Source organism: Salmo salar, chromosome ssa12 (genome assembly GCF_905237065.1).
Source record: "Salmo salar chromosome ssa12, Ssal_v3.1, whole genome shotgun sequence".
Lineage (NCBI taxonomy): Eukaryota > Metazoa > Chordata > Actinopteri > Salmoniformes > Salmonidae > Salmo > Salmo salar.
Window position 1 is genome coordinate 12,617,476 of NC_059453.1, and position 27,498 is coordinate 12,644,973.

Here is a 27,498-nt window from a genome sequence, read left to right on the forward strand (position 1 = left end):
AGCAGTTGAGGCGGGTACGTTGGGCTCCCAGGTTGTCCAAGCCACATTCTGACAGAGACACGCTCCGCCGCACCCTTTCCCTACCGCGCACAGGTAAACTGCGGCCAAACGACCAAAGTCACTCGAAAGTCAAATTTGGATTGTAATTTTAGGACAAATTTATGGATTAAACAAAGACTAAACACGTTTCTGGAAGCGAAAAAGAAGGGATAGGCGCTAAGGCAAGACTAAGGTAAGGAATTTGATGTTTTGATATGTTTTTAGTTTTAACGAAAGCACATTTTCATTGTTTAGTGAGTGAAAGCTAAACTCGGATAGGCTACGTGCGAAAAGCTTAATTTAGGCTACGTTATAGGCCTAATGACTGGTTTAACTTGATAAACTCGTAAAAACAAGTCTAAAAGAACATTGTGCATTCTCAGCACTTTTGGATAATGGTTGTGGAGGTTTTCCTTTTACTCCTTGTTAAATATTCTCGGTTTTGCTGTGTCTCGCTGGCTGCCTTGCGGTTCCACCGCTGTATCGCGTGACATTCCGTGGTAACTGCACGGATGCAAGAGTTGACCTGTGCATGTAGTGTTTGTGCTTGTTTCCCGGATATAGGCTGTAAAATATATAGATTTTATGTGGCTTTTTTAGCCTACATTTTTTTTTTTTTGTTCTGTTCTTTGTTTCAGCAGTCATATGGTCAATTACAGCAGTTTGCATAGACCTATTGAGAGTAATGTTTCTAAACAAAAAAAGGTGCAAAGTCGGCCTGGCGCACCCACATGCTGCATGCAAGCGCTCTGCTTCTGCAATTCTCACGCACTCGCTCTGTGGATCGTTCGGAGAGAGAGCGAGAGAGAGCGCGTAAAAGAAGACTATTTAATGGGTCAGCGTTTAACCTCACGGTGTTGTCTGTTGTTTTTATTGCCCCCCGGCGCCGGGCGGCTCCTCCACGGTGATTGCCCTGTCCAGCACTGCTTTGCCCCCTGTAGATCTACACAGAGCTCACCACAATACACTGTTGATCTCGCTTATCTCTTTGGTAGCTTATCAATTAAACGTTGTAAAGGTGTGTGTGAAAGGGGGGGAGGGACAACTCAAACACATCCACTTGCACACAGGCAGAGACTGAGGCAGAAGGTCTCCAGCTGGGTCAATATGTACCATGTTCTTTACCTCCTACCCCTTTAACATATCCCAAAAAGAAGCTAACTGAATGTCAAGAGATGGGGTTTTGTCTGTGTAAATAAGCTAAGAGGATCTGAATTGTGACGGTGTAAAGTGAGGAACAGGGAGACGGAAGTAAACGAGACCTGCATCCTGGAAGTCAACTTGTGGTGGGCCCACTTTGTCTTCAGCCGACAGTTGGAGACGTGAACAAAGAAAACACCTTTTGTTTCTCAGAAAACAGTTAAGGTCTCTCTCAAGTCAACTCATTCTTGTGGCCAGCCTTCTGATGTAATACAAAGATAAGGTGGGGGGTTTGTTTGGAAACTAGAAAAAGACTTTCCGCTTGCGGATGAAACTGCTCTTAATTCTCGGTAAGATTGGAACGAAACAACATCTCGACTGATAACGCAGAAGGAGGAGAGAGGAGGAGTTGTGTGTGTGTGTGTGTGTGTGTGTGTGTGTGTGTGTGTGTGTGTGTGTGTGTGTGTGTGTACAAGAATAGAAGAGGCTCGCTGCACGGAGCCGCATATAGGGGGCCCATCTGACTCGCGCACACACACACATACAGCATTGCTGTTTTATACTGACTCAATGTTAAAGGCTACAGGACTAGGGAGAGCTGAACTCACCCTACATTGGTTTCTCTCGGTGGACTGACTGTGGTAATCAGTTTAACCCAGACTAATACAAAATAACACAGTTATAACTAGACAGACTGGACAGTAGAATGTAGACTAATATAACAGAGTTATAACTAGACAGTAGAATGTAGACTAATATAAACACAGTTATAACTAGACAGACTGGACAGTAGAATGTAGACTATATAACAGAGTTATAAATAGACAGACTGGGCAGTAGAATGTAGACTATATAACAGAGTTATAACTAGACAGTAGAATGTAGACTAATATAAACACAGTTATAACTAGACAGACTGGACAGTAGAATGTAGACTAATATAACACAGTTATAACTTGACAGACTGGACAGTAGAATGTAGACTAATATAACAGAGTTATAACTAGACAGTAGAATGTAGACTAATATAACAGAGTTATAACTGGACAGTAGAATGTAGACTAATATAACAGAGTTATAACTAGACAGTAGAATGTAGACTAATATAACAGAGTTGTAACTGGACAGTAGAATGTAGACTAATATAACAGAGTTATAACTAGACAGTAGAATGTAGACTAATATAACAGAGTTATAACTAGACAGACTGGACAGTAGAATGTAGACTAATATAACAGAGTTATAAATAGACAGACTGGACAGTAGAATGTAGACTATATAACAGAGTTATAACTAGACAGTAGAATGTAGACTAATATAAACACAGTTATAACTAGACAGACTGGACAGTAGAATGTAGACTAATATAACACAGTTATAACTTGACAGACTGGACAGTAGAATGTAGACTAATATAGCAGAGTTATAACTAGACAGTAGAATGTAGACTAATATAACAGAGTTGTAACTGGACAGTAGAATGTAGACTAATATAACAGAGTTGTAACTAGACAGTAGAATGTAGACTAATATAACAGAGTTATCACTAGACAGACTGGACAGCAGAATGTAGACTAATATAACAGAGTTATAACTGGACAGACTAGACAGTAGAATGTAGACTAATATAACAGAGTTGTAACTAGACAGTAGAATGTAGACTATATAACAGAGTTGTAACTGGACAGACTGGACAGTAGAATCTAGACTAATATAACAGAGTTATAACTAGACAGTAGAATGTAGACTATATAACAGAGTTATAACTGGACAGTAGAATGTAGACTAATATAACAGAGTTATTTTACATTTACATTTTAGTCATTTAGCAGACGCTCTTATCCAGAGCGACTTACAGTAGTGAATGCATACATTTCAAACATTTTTTTCCCGTACTGGTCCCCCGTGGGAATCGAACCCACAACATTTACATTTATATTTAAGTCATTTAGCAGACGCTCTTATCCAGAGCGACTTACAAATTGCCCTGCTGTTGCAAACACCATGCTCTACCAACTGAGCCACACGGGGCCTCATGGCACTCAACTTTCGCCTCTCCCGAGTCCGTACGGGAGTTGCAGCGATGGGACAAGACTATAACTACCAATTGGATACCATGAAATTGAGGAGACATTTTTTGTAAATGTCTTGCGGACCGGATTGAAGTGCCCCACGGTCTAGAAGCATGGTTTAGACTGCTCCTACAGTTTTGCTTCGGTACTACAGTTTAACTGACTCCTGGCCCAGAAAGAAAATTCCATAATGGCCACAAGTCAGATTTGAAAATTCCTAATAAGACACTTTAGTCATCACCTTTATGCACAGAATATCAATTAAATTATTCAATAATTGTCGCTGAAGACAATTTTTTCCATCCCTCACAGCCGAAGATAGTCGCTGCCCGCACTGCTCCCTGTTAGTCCGTAATTATAACTAGACAGACTAGACAGTAGAATGTAGACTAATATAACAGAGTTATAACTACACATGACATTGTGTCATTGTGAACTTTGGCCACAACGCTGTATTCCATGTTGATGTGCCTCCAGCGATACCTCTCCGTCCATTCTACAGGTAACTGCCAAAATAATAGGCGCACTTTAGTAAAAGAGGGGCAGAAAGTATATTGAAACTGAAGCATGGGTTGCTTCCATACAGGAAGTTCCAGACACTTGTAGAATGTATGCCAAGGCGCAGTGAAGCTGTTCTGGTGGCCCAATGCCCTATTAACACACTTTATGCTGGTGTTTCCTTTATTTTGGGAGTTACCTGTAGCAGCAGTCTACACGTTGAATGGAACAGCTGTGTAGGCGAGAAGGCTCGAGTCACACTACAGGGAATACAACCTAATACAGGTTGGATACTTCTAGAACATACCATTTACATATTTGTTTTTAGATTTGGTTGTAAAAAAAAAATCACTTTTCCTTTAAGAAACGCGAAGAGAGGGAAGGAGAGAGAGAGGGAAAGAGGGGATGAGGCTACCGCAAAGGGTGTGTCTCCATCTGTAATGACCTGTTTGCATTCAAACTAGTGTTTACTGATTCTTCCCAGTACGCTCGCACACACACACACACACTCTGGCATAACAGGAAGTATAAATCAGACAGCTCAGTGTTTAGAGTTCTGATATATGAGACACACACTTCCTCTCTCTTAATCTCACACGCACACACACACGTACACACGCACACCTCTCAGAATCTGTTTTACTCCCTGGAGTCGATTGACGCACCGGTCATCCCCATCAGAAACTGTCAATTTAATCTAGAAATATGTTTTGTTGCATTGGATGTGTCTCAAATCACAACATCCGCCGTCGTCTCACTTCTGCATCTGTGGTGGAAGGTGGCTGAGCTACAGCATTGTTTGTCAGACATTGAGATATACTGAAAACCGGTCTTCTCACGAAAACGTTTCGTAACATTCGAACTAGGGATGCACGATATATCGGTGAACATGTCGGAATCGGACGATATTAGCTAAAAATGCCAACATTGGTATCGGCCCGATTTCTAGTTTAACGCCCGATGTTAGAAACCTATGTCAAAGCTACTGTGCATACCTGTACAAAGTAGGTACATGACGTAATAACGCCATGTAAAATGTTGCGCTACACTGCAACACAACATTCCTAACCTAGCCCACAATGTCTGCTGTGTGGATCGAGCAGTCAATAAGTCGAGGAGGCATTTGAAAGAGTAAGAAAATTTCAGCGAGACAACTCAAAGGCGAAATCCATTAAAGCCAAGATAATGGAATTCATTGCCCTTGACAATCAACCGTTCTGTTGTGGGGGATGTCGGCTTTCGTTGACTGGTCGAGCACCGGTACACACTAACAAGTGCGCTATTTTTCAGATGTTGCCCTACCGGAGTTACACAGTAATAGCGTCACTGCTATTAGCTTTTCGACATACGGAACGCCGTTTGGGTCTTTGCTTGCCAGAAAAGATACAGTAGCACTGTCAAAGCTATACAAAAAAGTCTGCAAACAAGCAAACACCGGCCACGAACGATGTTTACAATACTGCTTTGGTAATAAAGCATAATTTGTACGACCGCAACTTCTAGGGTAGCTAGCTTTAGCTTGGTACCTAGCTAGCACCAATACAACCAGCCTGAAAACAATGACCAGTAGAAATTGCAGTCATTTTCATTATTCTTAGCAATGATTTAGGAATCCTTGTGAGTAAGTATTAGCTAGGTTGCCACTTGTTGTTCGCCTATTGAAATGTATCTTCAGTTCATGAAAATAAATGGCTAGCCAGCTACTTAACCCTGTTGCCCAAAGCTAACGTTATAAGCAGCCCGCTACAGGATGTAGGTGTTTTAGCATGGCCCATTTTTAACTGCCAGCTCTCTGTCACTCTCAGTTAAAGGGGAATGAAACACTAGGCTTTAGAACACCAGCTAACTGGGTGTCGCCATATTGGCATTGTTGCATCATCGGCAGGAGAGTTTTGGAATTCCTGAATTTTCTGAGACCATGACCTCTGCGTATCTTAATGAGAATACTTTACTGGTGTCAAACCATATATGAAAGTATGATACATATTTTGAAGGCTGAGAAACAGCCCTTTCAAATGATATGACATCTAATACACATCAATTAAATGGTAATCAGTCAAGAAAAAACACCTGTGAAATGTCTCGTGCCCCCCCCCCAACAACTGCCTTTAGTACAACTTCCTAATGATGATGGACTCAATGTGCTCTATGTTTTTCTCTTTCTTATTTTGTAAGGATTGATCATTTGAAATCAGAATACCTTTTACTGTGAATGATGAGTTACAGCTGTTTTAGTGAAAGGAGGTATTTTTCTAGAATTCTATTCTATGTTCTGTGATCAAACACTTTATTATCTGGATAGTATATTAAACACACACAGTACATTCAGAAACTATTCATACACTTTGACTTTTTCCACATTTTATTGTGTTACCGCCTGAATTTAAAATGGATTATATTGAGATTTTGTGACACTGGCCTATACACAATACCCCAATAATGTCAAAGTGGAATTATGTTTTTCATTTAATATGAGAAGCTGAACTGTCTTGAATCAATAAATATTCAACCCCTTTGTTATGGCAAGCCTAAATAAGTTCAGGAGTAAAAAAATTGGATTAACAAGGGTTAGCTTCTAAGATTCTGGTATAAATTCCAATCGGACTCAGAAGAATGCTCAAGCTAGATTTATTAAACCACACTGGATCATACAGCTGCAAAGACAAAGTATGAATTACATTTTTTTTTGTGTTTAACCTTTTAACTAGGCAAGTCCGTTAAGAACAAATTCTTATTTAAAATGACGGCCTACCCCGGCCAAACCCGGACGACATTGTGCGCCGCCCTATGGGACTCCCAATCATGGCCGGATGTGATACAGCCTGCATTCGAACCAGGGATTATAGTGACGCCTATTGCACGCACATATATTTATAACCTCTGTTTGTACCCTCTACTCAGATAAGCCCCCCCCACCCCTGAGTCTAGGATGTACAATTCATCTCTGTTGCTAGACAGGGGGTGTTATTGTCCCAGCTTGAGTCCAGAACCTTTGGTTCTCCTCCACCCGTATGTCTCCCTGTCTTATCAGTCAGGCGAAGCCTCGACACTAGGGAGTATATGTTCTAGCAGTCTGCCGCAGTCACATATTGAGAGAATATAAGGATATAGAACAGTGAAGCTAGAACATATAGAGAGAATATAATATTAAACATTGAAGCTATACCACTGAGATAATATTAAACAGTGAAGCTATAACACTGAGATAATATTAAACAGTGAAGCTATACCACTGAGATAATATTAAACAGTGAAGCTATAACACTGAGATAATGTTAAACAGTGAAGCTATAACACTGAGATAATATTAAACAGTGAAGCTAAAACACTGAGATAATATACTGCTCCAAAAAATAAAGGGAACACTTAAACAACACAATGTAACTCCAAGTCAATCACACTTCTGTGAAATCAAACTGTCCACTTAGGAAGCAACACTGATTGACAATAAATTTCACATGCTGTTGTGCAAATGGAATAGACAACAGGTGGAAATTATAGGCAATTAGCAAGACACCCCCAATAAAGGAGTGGTTCTGCAGGTGGTGACCACAGACCACTTCTCAGTTCCTATGCTTCCTGGCTGATGTTTTGGTCACTTTTGAATGCTGGTGGTGCTTTCACTCTAGTGGTAGCATGAGACGGAGTCTACAACCCACACAAGTGGCTCAGGTAGTGCAGCTCATCCAGGATGGCACATCAATGCGAGCTGTGGCAAGAAGGTTTGCTGTGTCTGTCAGCGTAGTGTCCAGAGCATGGAGGTGCTACCAGGAGACAGGCCAGTACATCAGGAGACGTGGAGGAGGCCGTAGGAGGGCAACAACCCAGCAGCAGGACCGCTACCTCCGCCTTTGTGCAAGGAGGAGCAGGAGGAGCACTGCCAGAGCCCTGCAAAATGACCTCCAGCAGGCCACAAATGTGCATGTGTCTGCTCAAACGGTCAGAAACAGACTCCATGAGGCTGGTATGAGGGCCCGACGTCCACAGGTGGGGTTGTGCTTACAGCCCAACACCGTGCAGGACGTTTGGCATTTGCCAGAGAACACCAAGATTGGCAAATTCGCCACTGGCGCCCTGTGCTCTTCACAGATGAAAGCAGGTTCACACTGAGCACATGTGACAGACGTGACAGAGTCTGGAGACGCCGTGGAGAATGTTCTGCTGCCTGCAACATCCTCCAGCATGACCGGTTTGGCGGTGGGTCAGTCATGGTGTAGGGTGGCATTTCTTTGGGGGGCCGCACAGCCCTCCATGTGCTCGCCAGAGGTAGCCTGACTGCCATTAGGTACCGAGATGAGATCCTCAGACCCCTTGTGAGACCATATGCTGGTGCGGTTGGCCCTGGGTTCCTCCTAATGCAAGACAATGCTAGACCTCATGTGGCTGGAGTGTGTCAGCAGTTCCTGCAAGAGGAAGGCATTGATGCTATGGACTGGCCCGCCCGTTCCCCAGACCTGAATCCAATTGAGCACATCTGGGACATCATGTCTCGCTCCATCCACCAACGCCACGTTGCACCACAGACTGTCCAGGAGTTGGCGGATGCTTTAGTCCAGGTCTGGGAGGAGATCCCTCAGGAGACCATCCGCCACCTCATCAGGAGCATGTCCAGGCGTTGTAGGGAGGTCATACAGGCACGTGGAGGCCACACACACTACTGAGCCTCATTTTGACTTGTTTTAAGGACATTACATCAAAGTTGGATCAGCCTGTGGTGTGGTTTTCCACTTTAATTTTGAATGTGACTCCAAATCCAGACCTCCATGGGTTGATAAATTGGATTTCCATTGATTATTTTTGTGTGATTTTGTTGTCAGCACATTCAAATCTGTAAAGAAAAAAGTATTTAATAAGATTATTTCTTTCATTCAGATCTAGGATGTGTTGTTTAAGTGTTCCCTTTATTTTTTTTAGCTCTGGTCTCTTGGTCCTCCCACCCCTACGGGAGGGCAGCTCCCGCTCAGCCCAGTCCAAGCTCTCCTGGTTCCCCAATGGTGGAACCAGCCTCCCCCTGAAGCTAGGACAGCTACCAGATATCTAGATAGATAGGACCTGTGATGTAATTCTACCAGATATCTAGATCGATAGGAGCTGTGATGTAATTCTACCAGATATCTAGATCGATAGGAGCTGTGATGTACTGCTACCAGATATCTAGATCGATAGGAGCTGTGATGTACTGCTACCAGATATATAGATAGATGGAGCTGTGATGTATTGCTACCAGATATCTAGATGGATGGAACTGTGATGTACTGCTACCAGATACCTAGATAGGAGCTGTGAGGTAATTCTACCAGATATCTAGATAGATAGGAGCTGTGATGTACTGCTACCAGATATCTAGATAGATAGGAGCTATGATGTAATTCTACCAGATATCTAGATAGATAGGAGCTGTGATGTACTGCTACCAGATATCTAGATAGATAGGAGCTGTGATGTACTGCTACCAGATGTCTAGATAGATAGGAGCTGTGATGTAATTCTACCAGATATCTAGATAGATAGGAGCTGTGAGGTAATTCTACCAGATATCTAGATAGATAGGAGCTGTGAGGTAATTCTACCAGATATCTAGATAGATGGATGGAGCTGTGAGGTAATTCTACCAGATATCTAGATAGATGGATGGAGCTGTGAGGTAATTCTACCAGATATCTAGATAGATGGATGGAGCTGTGAGGTAATTCTACCAGATATCTAGATAGATGGATGGAGCTGTGAGGTAATTCTACCAGATATCTAGATAGATGGATGGAGCTGTGAGGTAATTCTACCAGATATCTAGGTATCTGTAACTGTTTTGTCTTCAGCTAAGACTTCAGTTGGTCTTGGGTGCATATATTGTGGTTGAAATACTGTCTGCTGGCATAACAGTGATGAGGATAACACATTACATTCACATTTCCTCAAGAGATGCTGAAAGAAAGAAATCATTTCTCCACTCCTGTTCCCGAGACGACATTAACATTTTGTTTCGTTTCACTGCAAGGAATGCATAATTACGCTGCAGGTTATAGGCCAGTCCAGTGTCCATATTTCAGTTACTATTCCATTTAACCCATATATTTAAATGAAGAATACTCTGTTTATTCATGGATTCAGGGATAGTCATGAGTGGGATATCAAAGCTGCATCTTATCCTGAAGAAGACCCTAAGCAGGATATGAGCTAGTGTCTAGTGCCAGAGGGAGCAAAGCAACCCCAAATCGTCACTGAACCTCCTCAATGTTTTACTGTAGGGAAGGTTCTTGTCTTTGAAGGCTGTACACTTAGAGATGGTGTGCTTTACCAAAAATCTCTAATTTGTTCTCATCTGTTCACAGGACATTCTCCCAGAAGAATTTTGAAATGTTCAGATGTGTTTTGGCCAATTCCGATGTCTCTCTCTCAGCAGTGGCATCCTGCTGGGTCTCCTATCATATAACCCCCTTTCATTGAGTTGGAGATGGATGGACAGAGTTGAAACTTTCGTACCTTGTGTGTCTGAAGGTCAGCTTGAATCTCTGTGGCAGTTGATCGAGGTGCTTTCTCCACCTTTCAAACAATCCGTCGCTGCAATCTTCCATCAAGTGTTCTCTTGCAGCCACGTCCTGGGAGGTCGACTACAGTGGCATGGGCCTTAAACTTCTTGATAACATTACGTATGGTGGAAACAGGAACATCAAGGTCTCTGGAGATGGACTTGTAGCCTTGAGATTGTCCATGCTTGGCTACAATCTTGTCGGACCTCCTCAGAAAACCAGAGAATTTTCTTTATTTTCTCCATGCTCATTGTGGTACACACAGTGACACAAAACAGATTGTCAGAACCTATAAGCACCTAGTAGTACTACAGCTGTTTATTCTGCTGTGAGTGTTAGACAGTAAGATCAGGGTAGAGGTCCTGTATGGTTCAGTTAGACAGTCAGATCAGGGTAGAGGTCCTGTATGGTTCAGTTAGACAGTCAGATCAGGGTAGAGGTCCTGTATGGTTCAGTTAGACAGTCAGATCAGGGTAGAGGACCTGTATGGTTCAGTTAGACAGTCAGATCGGGGTAGAGGTCCTGTATGGTTCAGTTAGACAGTCAGATCGGGGTAGAGGTCCTGTATGGTTCAGTTACAGTCAGATCAGGGTAGAGGTCCTGTATGGTTCAGTTAGACAGTCAGATCAGGGTAGAGGTCCTGTATGGTTCAGTTAGACAGTCAGATCAGGGTGGAGGTCCTGTATGGTTCAGTTAGACAGTCACATCAGGGTAGAGGTCCTGTATGGTTCAGTTAGACAGTCAGATCAGGGTAGAGGTCCTGTATGGTTCAGTTAGACAGTCAGATCAGGGTGGAGGTCCTGTATGGTTCAGTTAGACAGTCACATCAGGGTAGAGGTCCTGTATGGTTCAGTTAGACAGTCAGATCAGGGTAGAGATCCTGTATGGTTCAGTTAGACAGTCAGATCAGGGTAGAGGTCCTGTATGGTTCAGTTAGACAGTCAGATCAGGGTGGAGGTCCTGTATGGTTCAGTTAGACAGTCAGATCAGGGTAGAGGTCCTGTATGGTTCAGTTAGACAGTCAGATCAGGGTAGAGGTCCTGTATGGTTCAGTTAGACAGTCAGATCAGGGTAGAGGTCCTGTATGGTTCAGTTAGACAGTCAGATCAGGGTAGAGGTCCTGTATGGTTCAGTTAGACAGTCAGATCAGGGTAGAGGTCCTTTATGGTTCAGTCAGACAGTCAGATCAGGGTAGAGGTCCTGTATGGTTCAGTTAGACAGTCAGATCATGGTAGAGGTCCTGTATGGTTCAGTTAGACAGTCAGATCAGGGTGGAGGTCCTGTATGGTTCAGTTAGACAGTCAGATCGGGGTAGAGGTCCTGTATGGTTCAGTTACAGTCAGATCGGGGTAGAGGACCTGTATGGTTCAGTTAGACAGTCAGATCAGGGTAGAGGTCCTGTATGGTTCAGTTAGACAGTCAGATCAGGGTAGAGGTCCTGTATGGTTCAGTTAGACAGTCAGATCGGGGTAGAGGTCCTGTATGGTTCAGTCAGACAGTCAGATCAGGGTAGAGATCCTGTATGGTTCAGTTAGACAGTCAGATCAGGGTAGAGGTCCTGTATGGTTCAGTTAGACAGTCAGATCAGGGTGGAGGTCCTGTATGGTTCAGTTAGACAGTCAGATCATGGTAGAGGTCCTGTATGGTTCAGTTAGACAGTCAGATCAGGGTAGAGGACCTGTATGGTTCAGTTAGACAGTCAGATCAGGGTAGAGGTCCTGTATGGTTCAGTTAGACAGTCAGATCAGGGTAGAGGTCCTGTATGGTTCAGTTGGTAGAGCATGGTTCTCGCAATGCCAGGGTCATGTGTTTGATTTCCTCTGGGGCCTCCCATTTTAAGTGCTCTTCTGCACAGTGCAGACACTACTCTGAGTGGCTGTGGATTAAGATGTCTGCTAGGTAAAGGCCGGATGATTGCGGCAGGAGAAGGTTAGCTGGTGGTCGTGGTTTAGATATCTGGTGCTTTAGAGAGGGAGAGCTGTACTTCCATTCTGTTTAGCGGTCAGATAGGGAGACTGGTGGGAGGCACTTCGAGGCCAGATGACCATCTCTTAGTACACACTCACACACCACAAACACTCCCTCTGCATTCCTCTGTTTCTGACTCCAACTCAGCAATTTAACACCTCTCTCTCTCCCCCCCAATCCTTCATGTTTTCTTTCCCTTTCAGTCTCTTCCATTCCTCTCCTGTATACATTTCATCTTCCCTCTCTCGTTTCCCCTCTTCCGCTTTCCATCTCTTTCTGTTTCCCTCTCTCTCCCTCTGTCTCGCAGTCGTAGAGTGGGGGCACTGAGGCTGTGTGTGTGTTGCTGTGTGTTTGGATTGAGATTAGGTTACATTGCTGGATTGTGTAATTGTGAGGTGTGTCTCTCTGCTCCAGAAAGCTGCTCTGCTGTTTCTTTTGTTAGGAGGAGAGTAGAGCCCAGGGAGGGAGGTCGAGAGAGACTAGTTAGGTTACTGTAAATCACTATCTTCAGTCCACTAACCTGCTAGAATCAAGACATCACTACATAGGTAATAACTCCCCTGGTTCAGTAAAGACTACACAGATCATACACTGAGGTAGAAGGAATGTTGTTATCTAAACCCCAGCAGGCAGCCTGGTTTACAGTCAACACTGCAGTAGGGATGCTGGTTCATCAGTGTTAACCTCAGGACCAGAACAACCTGCAGTAGGGATGCTGGTTCATCAGTGTTAACCTCAGGACCAGAACAACCTGCAGTAGGGATGCTGGTTCATCAGTGTTAACCTCAGGACCAGAACAACCTGCAGTAGGGATGCTGGTTCATCAGTGTTAACCTCAGGACCAGAACAACCTGCTGTAGGGATGCTGGTTCATCAGTGTTAACCTCAGGACCAGAACAACATGCTGTAGGGATGCTGGTTCATCAGTGTTAACCTCAGGACCAGAACAACCTGCTGTAGGGATGCTGGTTCATCAGTGTTAACCTCAGGACCAGAACAACCTGCTGTAGGGATGCTGGTTCATCAGTGTTAACCTCAGGACCAGAACAACCTGCAGTAGGGATGCTGGTTCATCAGTGTTAACCTCAGGACCAGAACAACCTGCTGTAGGGATGTTTGTTACAGGAGGATGTTTCATCATTGTTAACCTCAGGACCAGAACAACCTGCAGTAGGGATGTTTGTTACAGGAGGATGTTTCATCAGTGTTAACCTCAGAACCAGAACAACCTGCTGTAGGGATGTTTGTTACAGGGAGGATGTTTCATCAGTGTTAACCTCAGGACCGGAGCAACCTGCTGTAGGGATGTTTGTTACAGGGAGGATGTTTCTTCAGCGTTAGCCTCAAGCCCAGGAACATCTCTAGACCCGAGTTGAAGGCTCTAAAGGAACATCTCTAGACCCTAGTTGAAGGCTCTAAAGGAACATCTCTAGACCCTAGTTGAAGGCTCTAAAGGAACATCTCTAGACCCTAGTTGAAGGCTCTAAAGGAACATCTCTAGACCCTAGTTGAAGGCTCTAAAGGAACATCTCTAGACCCTAGTTGAAGGCTCTAAAGGAAAAACTCCTAACACTAGTCATAATTAAAATAGAGTGTGTGTGTCTTCAACTATGTTGTTAAATATTCTACTTCTCTTCCCCCCACAGACCAAAGAGAAGGGACAACGTCTCAGCCCACACACGATTGGAGGAGATAGACATCAATCAAACTGGACGCCGTCCATTCCCTCCCACCCCTCATGGCGAGACTACCCCCAACCCACCAATAGGGCGAGTCCCATCCACTCATCCATCCGGACAATCCAATTGGTCACCCTCACTCCACTTAACCCCTGCCCACTCTACGATCCACCCCACCCACCCCCTCTGATTGGTCAAGATGGACAAGTTGACAGATGACATCCCCAGGTGCTACTTCAACCATTCAGTGCAGTTCTTCTATGAACAAAGTGGCAAGAACATCAGCGCCCACTGGCGTCCTCGGGACTACGTGGTGGTGAGCCTGGGCATGGGTGTGTCTGTCATCGTCATTCTGGCCAACATCCTGGTCATGGTGGCCATCTTCATCAACCGACGATTCCACTTCCCTATCTACTATCTGCTAGGTAGGGTGTGTGTGTGTCTGTCAATTAGCAGCTGCTCCCACTAATTTGGGACCAAACTTACCAGAATTTTCTGAAGTTTGTCATTTTTAACCCGATTTAATCTGGTTACTACTCCTGCCCAGTAACTAGAATATGCATATAATATTATGTAGATTTGGATAGAAAACACTCTAAAGTTTCTAAAACTGTTTGAATGGTGTCTGTGAGTATAACAGAACTCATATGGCAGTCAAAACCCTGAGACAAATCCTAACAGGAAATGGAAATCTGATGTATGGAATCACTTCAAACCTTTGCCATTGAAACACACAGGGACTTATTAATCATTTAGCACTTCCTAAGGCTTCCACTAGATGTCGACAGTCTTTACAAAGTGGTTTGAGTCTTCTATGGTAGAAACTGACCCAAAGAGAGGCTTGGAAGTTGGTCACAGGGGGAGGGCCATTTACTACTATGCCCATGGCTACCCTCCCCTTTCGAAACGTTTAGTAAGACAATGCAATCGTCCGCCTTGAATATTATTGAAGCTCTGGTTGAAAAAGGCCCTAAAGATTTATGTTATACAACGTTTGACATGTTTGAACGAACGTAAATATATATTTTTTGCACATTCGTGACGACAAGTCCCGCGTGCTTCAGTACATTATGAGTAGCCTTCGGAACGATAGTATTTTTGATATTAGATGGTTCCAAGATGGCGCTAACATGTATCGCCTAGCCAATTTTTCTGAGCATACCATGTCGTTTATTGCAAAGTGTGATTTCCCAGTAAAGTTATTTTTAAATCTGGCAATGCGGTTGCATTCACGAGATGTTAATCTATAATTCTTTGAATGACAATATTACATTTTAACAATGTTTTTGAATAGTAATTTTGTAAATTGTAGCGCTGATTCACCGGAAGCATTTGAGGGAAAATATTTTCTGAACGTCACGCGCCGATGTAAAATGCTGTTTTTATATATAAATATGAACTTTATCGAACAAAAAATGCATGTATTGTGTAACATGATGTCCTAGGAGTGTCATCTGATGAAGATTGTCAAAGGTTAGTGCTGCATTTAGCTGTGTTTTGGGTATTTGTGATGCATCTAGTTGCTTTGAAAATGGCAGTGTGATTTTTTTGGGGCAGGGTACTCTCCTGACATAATCTAATGTTCTGCTTTTTCTGTAAAGCCTTTTTGAAATCGGAAAACGTGGTTCGATTCAGGAGAGGTGTATCTATAAAATGGTGTAAAATAGTCATATGTTTGAGAAATTGAAGTTATAGCATTTATGAGGTTTTGTATTTCGCGCGACGTGATTCCACTGGCTGTTGACTAGGGTGGGACGCAAACGTCCCTCCTTGCCCAGACAGGTTAACAACCCTACTAATGTCCTTGTCTACTGTCCCCTAGGCAACCTGGCAGCAGCAGACCTGTTCTCAGGTATCGCCTACCTGCACCTGATGTTCCACACTGGGCCCTGGACCATCAAGTTGTCCCAGAACCAGTGGTTTGTACGCCAGGTAGGAGAGTCCAACACACACCCTAACCCTGGACCATCAATCTGTCCCAAGAACAAATGGCCAGTAAGCCAGGAGCACAAGACAAGTTCTTCCCATAGGTTTAGTTGATGCAGAAATGGACTGGCCAAAGGGCAGTTTCTTTTCCACATAATTAGCATTATTTAGCTAGTGATGAGGTCCTTGAGGAAAAAATGGTCCGGCATGTCAGAAAAGCCTGGGCTGATTTCTGATCCTGGTCCGTCCCTGAGTTGATGCTTGCTAGGGCCCATGAATCGATTAATCCACATTTTTTCTTTCAAACTGGGAAAACTTTTCCTGTCAAAGTACTGTAGGTTTGTGTGATTTATGCTTACTAAGCTATTATGAGCAAAAGGCCCACATAGTTGAAAAAAGGACGCTTGTGGCCGCTGTGGTCCAGCAGTTAATGCCGAGGAACCCCCACACATGTACAGTCGTTGCCAAAAGTTTTGACAATGACACAAATATTAATTTTCACAGTCTGCTGCCTCGGTTTGTATGATGGCAATTTGCATATACTCCAGAATGTTATGAAGAGTGATCAGATGAATTGCAATTAATTGCAAAGTCCCTCTTTGCCATGCAAATGAACTGAATTCCCAAAAAACATTTAACACAGGTGTGAGTATTGACGAGGACAAGGCTGGAGATCCCTTTGTCATGCTGATTGAGTTTGAATAACAGACTGTAAGCTTCGAAAGGAGGGTGGTGCTTGGAATCATTGTTCTTCCTCTGTCAACCATGGTTACCTGCAAGGAAACACATGCCGTCATCATTGCTTTGCACAAAAAGGGCTTCACAGGCAAGGATATTGCTGCCAGTAAGATTGCACCTAAATCAACCATTTATCGGATCATCAAGAACTTCAAGGAGAGCAGTTCAATTGTTGTGAAGAAGGCTTTAGGGCGCCCACGAAAGTCCAGCAAGCGCCAGGACCGTCTCCTAAAGTTGATTCAGCTGCAGGATCGGGGCACCACCAGTATAGAGCTTGCTCAGGAATGGCAGCAGGCAGGTGTGAGTGCATCTGCACGCAAAGTGAGGCGGAGACTTTTGCAGGATGGCCTGGTGTCAAGAAGGGCAGCAAAGAAGCCACTTCTCCAGGAAAAACATCAGGGACAGACTGATATTCTGCAAAAGGTACAGGGATTGGACTGCTGAGGACTGAAGTAAAGTCATTTTCTCTGATGAATCCCCTTTCCGATTGTTTGGGGCATCCGGAAAAAAGCTTGTCCGGAGAAGACAAGGTGAGTGCTAGCATCAGTCCTGTGTCCATGCCAACAGTAAAGCATCCTGAGACCATTCATGTGTGGGGTTGCTTCTCAGCCAAGGGAGTGGGCTCACTCACAATTTTGCCTAAGAACACAGCCATGAATAGAGAATGGCACCAACACATCCTCCGAGAGCAACTTCTCCCAACCATCCAGGAACAGTTTGGTGACAAACAATGCCTTTTCCAGCATGATGGAGCACCTTGCCATAAGGCAAAAGTGATAACTAAGTGGCTCGGGGAACAAAACATTGATATTTTGGGTCCATGGCCAGGAAACTCCCCAGACCTTAATCCCATTGAGAACTTGTGGTCAATCCTCAAGAGGCAGGTGGACAAACAAAAACCCACAAATTTGGACAAACTCCAAGAATTCATCCTGCCATCAGTCAGGATGTGGCCCAGAAGTTAATTGACAGTATGCCAGGGTGGATTGCAGAGGTCTTGAAAAAGAAGAGTCGACACTGCAAATATTGTCTCTTTGCATCAACTTCATGTAATTGTCAATAAAAGCCTTTGACACTTATGAAATACTTGTTACTATGGAATGCTGAAGTATAATTACATCTGACAAAAATATCTAAAGACACTGAAGCAGCAAACTTTGGAAATTAATATTTGTGTCATTCTCAAAACTTTTGGCCACGACTGTACAGCCAAGTTTACCAGTCAGCGTGGGTTGTAATCCACCCTCTTCTGACTCTCCATCTCTCCTACCTTTCCTGTCTCCTCTCAACTGTCCTATCTCGATCAGTACTTTAACCTCTCTGGGCTAGGTGGGACGAATTCGTCCCACCTACGTAACAGCCAGTTGAAGCCTGTGGCGCGATTTTCAAAACCTTAAAAATCCTATTACTTCAATTTCTCAAACATATGACTATTTTACAGCTATTTAAAGACAAGACTCTCGTTAATCTAACCACACTGTCCGATTTCAAAAAGGCTTTACAACGAAAGCAAAACATTAGATTATGTCAGCAGAGTACCAAGCCAGAAATAATCAGACACCCATTTTTCAAGCTAGCATATAATGTCACAAAAACCCAGAAGACAGCTAAATGCAGCACTAACCTTTGATCTTCATCAGATGACAACCCTAGGACATTATGTTATACAATACATGCATGTTTTGTTCAATCAAGTTCATATTTATATCAAAAACCAGCTTTTTACATTCGCATGTGACGTTCAGAACTAGCATACCCCCCGCAAACTTCCGGGGAATTCGCTAACATTTTACTAAATTACTCACGATAAACGTTCACAAAAAGCATAACAATTATTTTAAGAATTATAGATACAGACCTCCTCTATGCACTCGATATGTCCGATTTTAAAATAGCTTTTTGGTGAAAGCACATTTTGCAATATTCTAAGTACATAGCCCAGGCATCACGGGCTAGCTATTTAGACACCCGGCAAGTTTAGCACTCACCATAATCATATTTACTATTATAAAAGTTTGATTACCTTTTGTTGTCTTCGTCAGAATGCACTCCCAGGACTGCTACTTCAATAACAAATGTTGGTTTGGTCCAAAATAATCCATCGTTATATCCGAATAGCGGCGTTTTGTTCGTATGCGTTCCAGACACTATCCGAAATGGTAAAGAAGGGTCGTGCGCATGGCGCAATTCGTGACAAAAATATTTTAAATATTCCATTACCGTACTTGCAAGCATGTCAACCGCTGTTTAAAATCAATTTTTATGCCATTTTTCTCGTAGAAAAGCGATAATATTCCGACCGGGAATCTCCTTTTCGGCAAACAGAGGAAAAAATCACAAAGACGGGGCGGCCAGGTCACACGCCTAAGCCCAGAGTCCCTTGATCGGCCACTTGAGAAAGGCGATAATGTGTTTCAGCCTGGGGCTGGGATGACGACATTCAGGTTTTTCCCGGGCTCTGAGCGCCTATGGACGACGTAGGAAGTGTCACGTTAGAGCAGAGATCCTTAGTAAAAGATAGAGATGGCAAAGAAGTTCCAGAAATGGTCAGACAGGCCACTTCCTGTAAAGGAATCTCTCAGGTTTTGACCTGCCATTTGAGTTCTGTTATACTCACAGACACCATTCAAACAGTTTTAGAAACTTTAGGGTGTTTTCTATCCATATGTAATAAGTATATGCATATTCTAGTTACTGGGTAGGAGTGGTAACCAGATTAAATCGGGTACGTTTTTTATCCAGCCGTGTCAATACTGCCCCCTAGCCCTAACAGGCTAAAACCCTTCAAGTATAGATGAATTATTCCTCCCTCCAGACCCTGATCGACTCCAGTCTGACAGCATCGGTGTTGAACCTCCTGGCCATCGCCTTGGAGCGCCACCAGACCATCTTCACCATGCAGGTGTGTGTGTGTGTGTGTGTGTGTGTGTGTGTGTGTGTGTGTGTGTTTTTGTTGATATTACAGTAGAGGTATATCAGAGTGGTCGGGAGAAAGCGGTAGAAACATTTCCATCTGTTATGGACTAATAAAGTATATATCGTCTCAGCTCCACAGTAAGATGACCAACCGCCGCGTGGTGCTGCTCATCGCCGCTATCTGGGGCCTAGCCATCTTCATGGGCCTGGTTCCCACCATGGGCTGGCACTGTCTGTGTGACCTGGACAACTGCTCCACCATGGCCCCCATGTACCAACGCTCCTACCTGGTGTTCTGGGCTGTGCTCAACCTGTTCACCTTCTCTCTCATGGTGGCTGCCTACACCAGGATCTTTGTGTACGTCAGACACAAGAGCCAGAGGATGTCTCAGCACACCAGCCAGATACGACACAAGGAGACTGTGTTCAACCTGATGAAGACTGTGTCTATGATCCTGGGTGAGGAGGGACGGGGGGCACACACACACACACACACACACACACACACATATATATACATACACCTTAGCCAAATACATTTAAACTCAGTTTTTCACAATTCCTGACATGTAATCCTAGTAAAAATTCCCTGTCTTAGGTCAGTTAGGATCACCACTTTATCTTAAGAATGTGAAATGTCAGAATAATAGTAGAGTGATTTATTTCAGCTTTTATTTTTTTAATCACATCACAGAAGTTTACATACACTCAATTAGTATTTGGTAGCATTGCCTTTAAATTGTTTAACTTGGGTCACTTTTTTTCCCCTTTTTTTAATTTCACCTTTATTTAACCAGGTAGGCCAGTTGAGAACAAGTTCTCATTTACAACTGCGACCTGGACAAGATAAAGCAAAGCAGTGCGACACAAACAACAACACGGAGTTACACATGGAATAAGAAACATACAGTCATTAACACAACAGAAAAGTCTATATACAGTGTGTGCAAATGAGATGAGATAAGATAAGGAAGGTAGGCAATAAATAGGACATAGTGGCAAAATAATTACAATTTAGCAATTAAACACTGGAGTGATAGATGTGCAGAATATGAATGTGCAAGTAGAGATACTGGGGTGCAAAGGAGCAAAAAAAGAAATAACAGTATGGGGATGAGGTAGTTGGATGGGCTGTTTACAGATGGGCTATGTACAGGTGCAGTGATCTGTGAACTGCACTTACAGCTGGTGCTTAAAGTTAGTGAGGGAGATATGAGTCTCCAGCTTCAGTGATTTTTGCAATTTGTTCCAGTCATTGGCAGCAGAGAACTGGGAGGAAAGATGGGCCTCCTTGCTCGCACACTCTTTTTCAGTTCTGCACACACATTTTCTATAGGATTGAGGTCAGGGCTTTGTGATGGCCACTCCAATACCTTGACTTTGTTGTCCTTAAGCCATTTTTCCACAACCTTGGAAGTATGCTTGGGGTCATTGTCCATTTGGAAGACCCATTTGCGACCAAGCTTTAACTTCCTGACTGATGTCTTGAGCTGTTGCTTCAATATATCCACGTAATTTTCCTACCTCATGAAGCCATCTATTTTGTGAAGTGCACCAGTCCCTCCTGCAGCAAAGCACTCCCACAACATGATGCTGCCACCCCCGTGCTTCACGGTTGGGATGGTGTTCTTCGGCTTGCAAGCCTCCCCCTTTTTCCTCCAAACACAACAATGGTCATTATGGCCAAACAGTTCTATTTATGTTTCATCAGACCAGAGGACATTTCTCCAAAAAGTACGTTCTTTGTCCCCATGTGCAGTTGCAAACCGTAGTTGGGCTTTTTTATGGTGGTTTTGGAGCAGTGGCTTCTTCCTTGCTGAGCGGCCTTTCAGGTTATGTCGATATAGGACTCGTTTTACTGTGGATATAGATACTTTTGTACCTGTTTCCTCCAGCATCTTCACAAGGTCCTTTGCTGCTGTTCTGGGATTGATTTGCACTTTTCGCACCAAAGTACGTTCATCACTAGGAGACAGAACGCGTCTCCTTCCTGAGCGGTATGACGGCTGCGTGGTCCCATGGTGTTTATACTTGCGTACTATTGTTTGCACAGATGAATGTGGTACCTTCAGGCATTTGTAGATTGCTCCCAAGGATGAACCAGACTTGTGGAGGTCTACGATATTTTATTCCTGAGGTCTTGGCTGATTTCTTTGGATTTTCCCATGATGTCAAGCAAAGAGGCACTGAGTTTGAAGGTAAACCTTGAAATACATCCACAGGTACACCTCCAATTGACTCAAATGATTTCAATTAGCCTATCAGAAGCTTCTAAAGCCATGACATCATTTTCTGGAAGCTGTTTAAAGGCACAGTCAACTTAGTGTATGTAAACTTCTGACCCACTGGAGTTGTGATACAGAGAATTATAAGTGAAATAATCTGTCTGTAAACAATTGTTGGAAAAATTACTTGTCATGTACAAAGTAGATATCCTAACCGACTTGCCAAAACTATAGTTTGTTTACAAGAAATTTGTGGAGTGGTTGAAAAACGAGTTTTAATGACTCCAATTTAAGTGTATGTAAACTTCTGACTTCAACTGTATATACATATACACACACACTCTCTCTCTCTCTGGCATTCAGGCACCTCTCTGGCTTGTCCTAACTCGTTTAACCAGACACTCTACTTCCCCCCCCCCACATCCCTCACTCTCTCCCTCCCTTCCTCCTTCCTTCCTTCTCCTCTTTCCTGCTTCTCTCCCTCTTCCAAGCTTCTGCTCCAGCATTTTTTACTTCTGATTAAATTCCTCGAGAAGGAATTTGACTTCTCTGTTTCTCACATATAGGCTCATACGGAATCCTTACATTTCTGGTTGTCTCTCTTTCTGGCATGGCAAGTGTGAGTGATCGAGGCTGTGTGTGTTTTGGGTTTTAGTGGATACCAGAAGTCCTCACAGGATGCTAAAACAAAGAACATTCAGACAATTGGCGACATTTCGCCGGTCCTCACAAGGAAAAAGGCTAATTCAGGCTTCGGGGTTAGGTTTAGGGTTAGGTTTAGGGTTAGGTTTAGGGTTAGGTTTAGGGTTATATGTTAGGGAAAATAGGATTTTGAATGGGAATCAATTGTTTGGTCGCCACAAGGATAGTAAAACAAAAATGTGAGCGAGGAATGTCTGCATGTCCTGACGGGGAACAGCATAGTTAAACCACCTCGACACAAAAACACTCCTCCATTTCAACCTCCCCTTCTCTCTCTGTCAGTGTGTGTGTGTGTGTGTGTGTGTGTGTGTGTGTGTGTGTGTGTGTGTGTGTGTGTGTGTGTGTGTGTGTGTGTGTGTGTGTGTGTGTGTACAGTATGAATTCCTGAGGCGTGAAATTGTGTAATTGAATGTTATCATAATGAAATCAGATCTGTCCGACCAACCCCAAGTCACACTGACAGTGGATACTGTACACTATTCACTGACCAGCTGAATTTTTACATTTGTCTCTCTCCCCTCCTCCCCCTCTCCTCTCCCTCCTCTGCCCCTCCTCCCCTTCCTCTCCTCCCCCTCCTCTCTCTCCTCCCCTTCCTCTCCTCTCTCTCCTCCCCCCTCCTCTCTTTCCTCCCCCCCTCCTCTCTCTCCCTCCTCTGCCCCCTCCTCTCCTCCCCCTTCCTCTCTCTCCTCTCCTCCCCCTCCTCTCTCTCCCTCCTCTGCCCCTCCTCTCCTCCCCTTCCTCTCTCTCCTCTCCTCCCCCTCCTCTCTCTCCCTCCTCTGCCCCTCCTCTCCTCCCCCTTCCTCTCTCTCCTCTCCTCCCCCTCCTCTCTCTCCCTCCTCTGCCCCTCCTCTCCTCCCCCTTCCTCTCTCTCCTCTCCCTCCTCTCCCCCCCCTCCAGGTTGTTTTGTGATCTGCTGGACCCCGGGCCTGGTGTTGTTGATGTTGGATGGTCTGGGCTGTGAATCGTGCCAGGTGCTGCGTTATGAGAAGTACTGTCTGGTCCTGGCTGAGTGTAACTCCCTGGTCAACCCCATCATCTACAGCTTCAGAGACACGGACATGTTACAGACCTTCAAGAGGATCCTCTGCTGCCTGTGTCGCCGCGGCGGCGCCGGCCACAAAGACACGCTGTCCGGCACGCGCTGCAACACCCTGGAGCAAGAGGTACTCTCTGAGAGCAACGGCAACAATCACCACGACAACCACAACGACGACAACAATCATATAAGTCCCCACGGCGACCACTCGGACACAGACGATTAGACGAGGACAGTAGACACATATAGGTGACAGGCGTACGACGACGACGTAACAAGCAGTTACACCGTAAAAATGTCAACAGTGACAGGTTGCTATAGCAACGTTCAATACCATGCCCACTCAGACGACTAGCTAACAGTCCTGTGACAACAGCGTAGCTACACGGTCACAATGACATCAACTACACCGTAACAACAACGTTATGGCCTCCAAACTATACCATAGCAACCACCATGCACTGACGCACCGCAACGACATCAACCACTATAACCACTACAACTTAACAAAACATTTTAAAAAAATAACTACAATGGACAAAAGACCACTAAAGTGACTACTACCACGTAACAAAATACCATGGCAACACCTACACTAACGACAATGTAACACAATACCACGACGACACCTACAATAACGTCAACATAACAAAATACCATGGCAACACTTACAATAAGTACAACGTAACACAGTACCACGACAACACCTACAATAACGACAACGTTACACAATACCACTAATACGCCTACAACAACAGAATCACAGTGCAACAACTACCATAACAATGTCACAAAATAGAGGGGTTGGGTTAAATGCGGTTGGAGGCATTCAGTTGTACAGCTGACGCGGTATCCCCCCCTCCCTTTACAAGCAAACAGAGAATATACCGTGTTTGTAGGCTCGTTGTTATAATACTGTATGTTGCGCTAGCTTCTATTGTACACTGTAACATACCAGCCCTATCAGTCTCTGTTCTAATCAATATAGAACCATATGAATAGTTAATCATGCAGATGTTATTGTTTGGAAACTAACGGTAGATGGACTGTTTGGAGAAGGGACGGCGTGTTTTTAGAAACTAGAGGTGGGGCAGTCTACGTGCTGTTTGGAAAAAGAGACCTGATCAAACATAATGTTGTGAGTGGATTGAGAGGGATGGGGCTGATTTCTACTCTGTTAACATGGTGCTGGGCAGCTTCTAATGCAGATGCACTGTCCCAATCTGTGTGTCTAGAGAGAAAGAGATGTTCTGCAACGCCAAGACTTGAATGAGTCTGGTTGAGTGAGGCCAGCCCCTGCAGTGAATGTTTTGGTCTTCACCTGGGTCCATACTGGACTCTGATGCAACTCTTTTCCATACAGACTTTCTGAGTACTGACAATGTCTCTATAACGTTGTTGGAAGGTTGTCTGTCACCCTGGACAGCCTGGTGGGATGTAAACCAGATGTTAGTGGTTCAAACGGGTCTGACTATTTGTCATGCTTCCTGTGACCTGTAGCTATGGCATGTGTGCACACACACACACACACACACACACACACACACACACACACACACACACACACACACACACACACACACACACACACACACACACTATCACACGCATACACATTACACACACACACGTGCGCACACACACACACTATCACACGCGTAGACACATTACACACACACACACACACACACACACACACACACACACACACACACACACAACACACGGCTGACTCATCACTGTGTCATTGCTCTCTGTGTGGAGACACAGGAGTGTGTGTGTGTGTTTACAGTACCCCACACAAACACCAGTTAAACGTTTACACATCCTGTCAGTGATGTCACTAATGGAGAACGAACAAACGACACAATACAGGAGGGAGGGGAAACATTTCAGTGTCGCACGCTATTCTGCACTAACTCTGGTGTGACAGTGAAATATGTTCCCCTCGTACTTACCCCACCCAATGACATGGACTGTAATTTTACACACACACACACACACACACACACACACACACACAGTAACGTGTGATATACATTAGCGCCCCCCAGTGGTCAAGTGAAAGCAAGTCCTCTTCTACACTCCTGGGCCACGTCCCAATTGTCTCTTCTTCCTCCCAAAGTGTGCACTCGTTCACTTCCCTTCACTGATTTGAAAGGAAATGACTGGTATTAGAAATATGGTGGGAACTCCCTCTAGCCCATGCCTCCACCAATCCAATGCTGTGAGATGTGTGGAATGTCATGAACGAGTGCACCCTTCAGGAAAAAGGAGAGATTATTGGGACGGACCCCAACTCTCACCATTACTGGCTGAAATCATCTCTGAAAAGGGAAAATGTTCATACCTGAGAAACTATAAAAGGGAAATGCTGGTTATGAATATTCAAAATATTTAGATTTTTTTAAAATAAATAGGCCTGTTAATATGCATTATTTTCATAAGCACGTATGAAAACACATTTTAAAACATTTTTAAAAATGTAATAATACTCTTTCATTTAAAAACTCTGTTACTGTTTTTTAGTTTTATTTTTGTACCGAAACATCTCTGAAAATAAAGCCAGAAAAATGAAAACATTCCTAATCTGTGTCTGTCTGCCTGATCGCTTGGTTATGCCTGGCGGCATCGTGCCGCTGGGTGCGGCCATCGTTTGATCATGTCTGTCTTTTATGATGCTGCAAGGAACGAGAATAAGGACACAAACTAGAAGCTAAACATGTTAGTCATTTAGCAGACGCTCTTATCCAGAGCCACTTACAGGAGCAGTCAGGGTCAAAGTGCCTTGCTCAAGGACACGTTGACAGATTCTTCACCTAGTCGCCTCGGGGATTCGAACCAGCGACCATTTCTGTTACTGGCCCAACACGCTTAACCTCTTGGCTACCTGCCACCCACAGAAATGGCTAAATAAATAGGTTGTGGGTTATAGTTGGGTTTTATTTAGGTTATAGCTTGGTTGTATTGTGTCCTTATTGTGTCTCCTATCTGTACCTGCTGTGATCCAGCTTATTACTTTGCTTGTCATGGAGAGAAACAGGGATGTTATCTGTACCTGCTGTGATCCAGCTTATTGCTGTGCTTGTCATGGAGAGAAGCAGGGATGTTACCTGTACGTGCTGTGATCCAGCTTATTACTGTGCTTGTCTGAGAGAGAAACAGGGATGTTATCTGTACGTGCTGTGATCCAGCTTATTACTGTGCTTGTCTGAGAGAGAAACAGGGATGTTATCTGTACATGCTGTGATCCAGTTTATTGCTGTGCTTGTCTGAGAGAGAAGCAGGGATGTTATCTGTACATGCTGTGATCCAGCTTATTGCTGTGCTTGTCTGAGAGAGAAACAGGGATGTTATCTGTACATGCTGTGATCCAGTTTATTGCTGTGCTTGTCTGAGAGAGAAGCAGGGATGTTATCTGTACATGCTGTGATCCAGTTTATTACTGTGCTTGTCATGGAGAGAAACAGGGATGTTATCTGTACGTGCTGTGATCCAGCTTATTACTGTGCTTGTCATGGAGAGAAACAGGGATGTTATCTGTACGTGCTGTGATCCAGTTTATTGCTGTGCTTGTCAGAGAGAGAAGCATTGATGAAGCTACTGAACACCTAACTCTGTGAAAGACACCACACTGTATTTCTCTCTGTTTCTTCATCTGTCTCTCTCTCCCATCGCTGAACCTTACTAACTCCCTCTCTTTCTCCTTTCATTCCCTCTCTCCTCATCCTCCACCTAATCCCCTTCATCCTGCCTCTCATTCCCTCTCCAGCCGTCTAAGAATCGTGATGCGGAGCTGGAGGAGAAGACCAGGGGAGCTCCTCTCATCCTGAAGGGAACAGAGGACATGGTGACGTCCACAGAGAGCTGACGCGCGCACACACACACACACACACACACATTGTGTGATTATTTTGGGGGGAATTTCTGAATCATGCTAAATGTTTTTATTGTATAGATGTGATTTTTAGTTGTATTGATGTAAAATGTTGTTTGTATGACTGATGATACTGTATGTTACAGAAACATGAC

At 44.0% G+C, this 27,498-nt stretch overlaps 1 protein-coding gene across 2 annotated transcripts; it reads left to right on the forward strand.

Annotated features, from left to right (window-relative positions):
• Positions 1–27,498, forward strand: LOC106594982 (lysophosphatidic acid receptor 2). 2 transcript variants are annotated; one of them, XM_045690724.1, is made up of 7 exons: positions 1–232; positions 13,891–14,348; positions 15,746–15,855; positions 19,403–19,489; positions 19,635–19,962; positions 23,328–23,593; positions 27,239–27,498. In XM_045690724.1, the coding sequence occupies exons 2-7, from the start codon at positions 14,123–14,125 to the stop codon at positions 27,335–27,337; spliced, it is 1,116 nt and encodes a 371-aa protein (XP_045546680.1). In that variant the 5' UTR covers positions 1–232; positions 13,891–14,122; the 3' UTR covers positions 27,338–27,498. The 2 variants fall into 2 exon arrangements, with proteins under 2 accessions (XP_045546680.1, XP_045546681.1); XM_045690725.1 differs by lacking the exon at positions 27,239–27,498 and adding an exon at positions 24,702–26,055.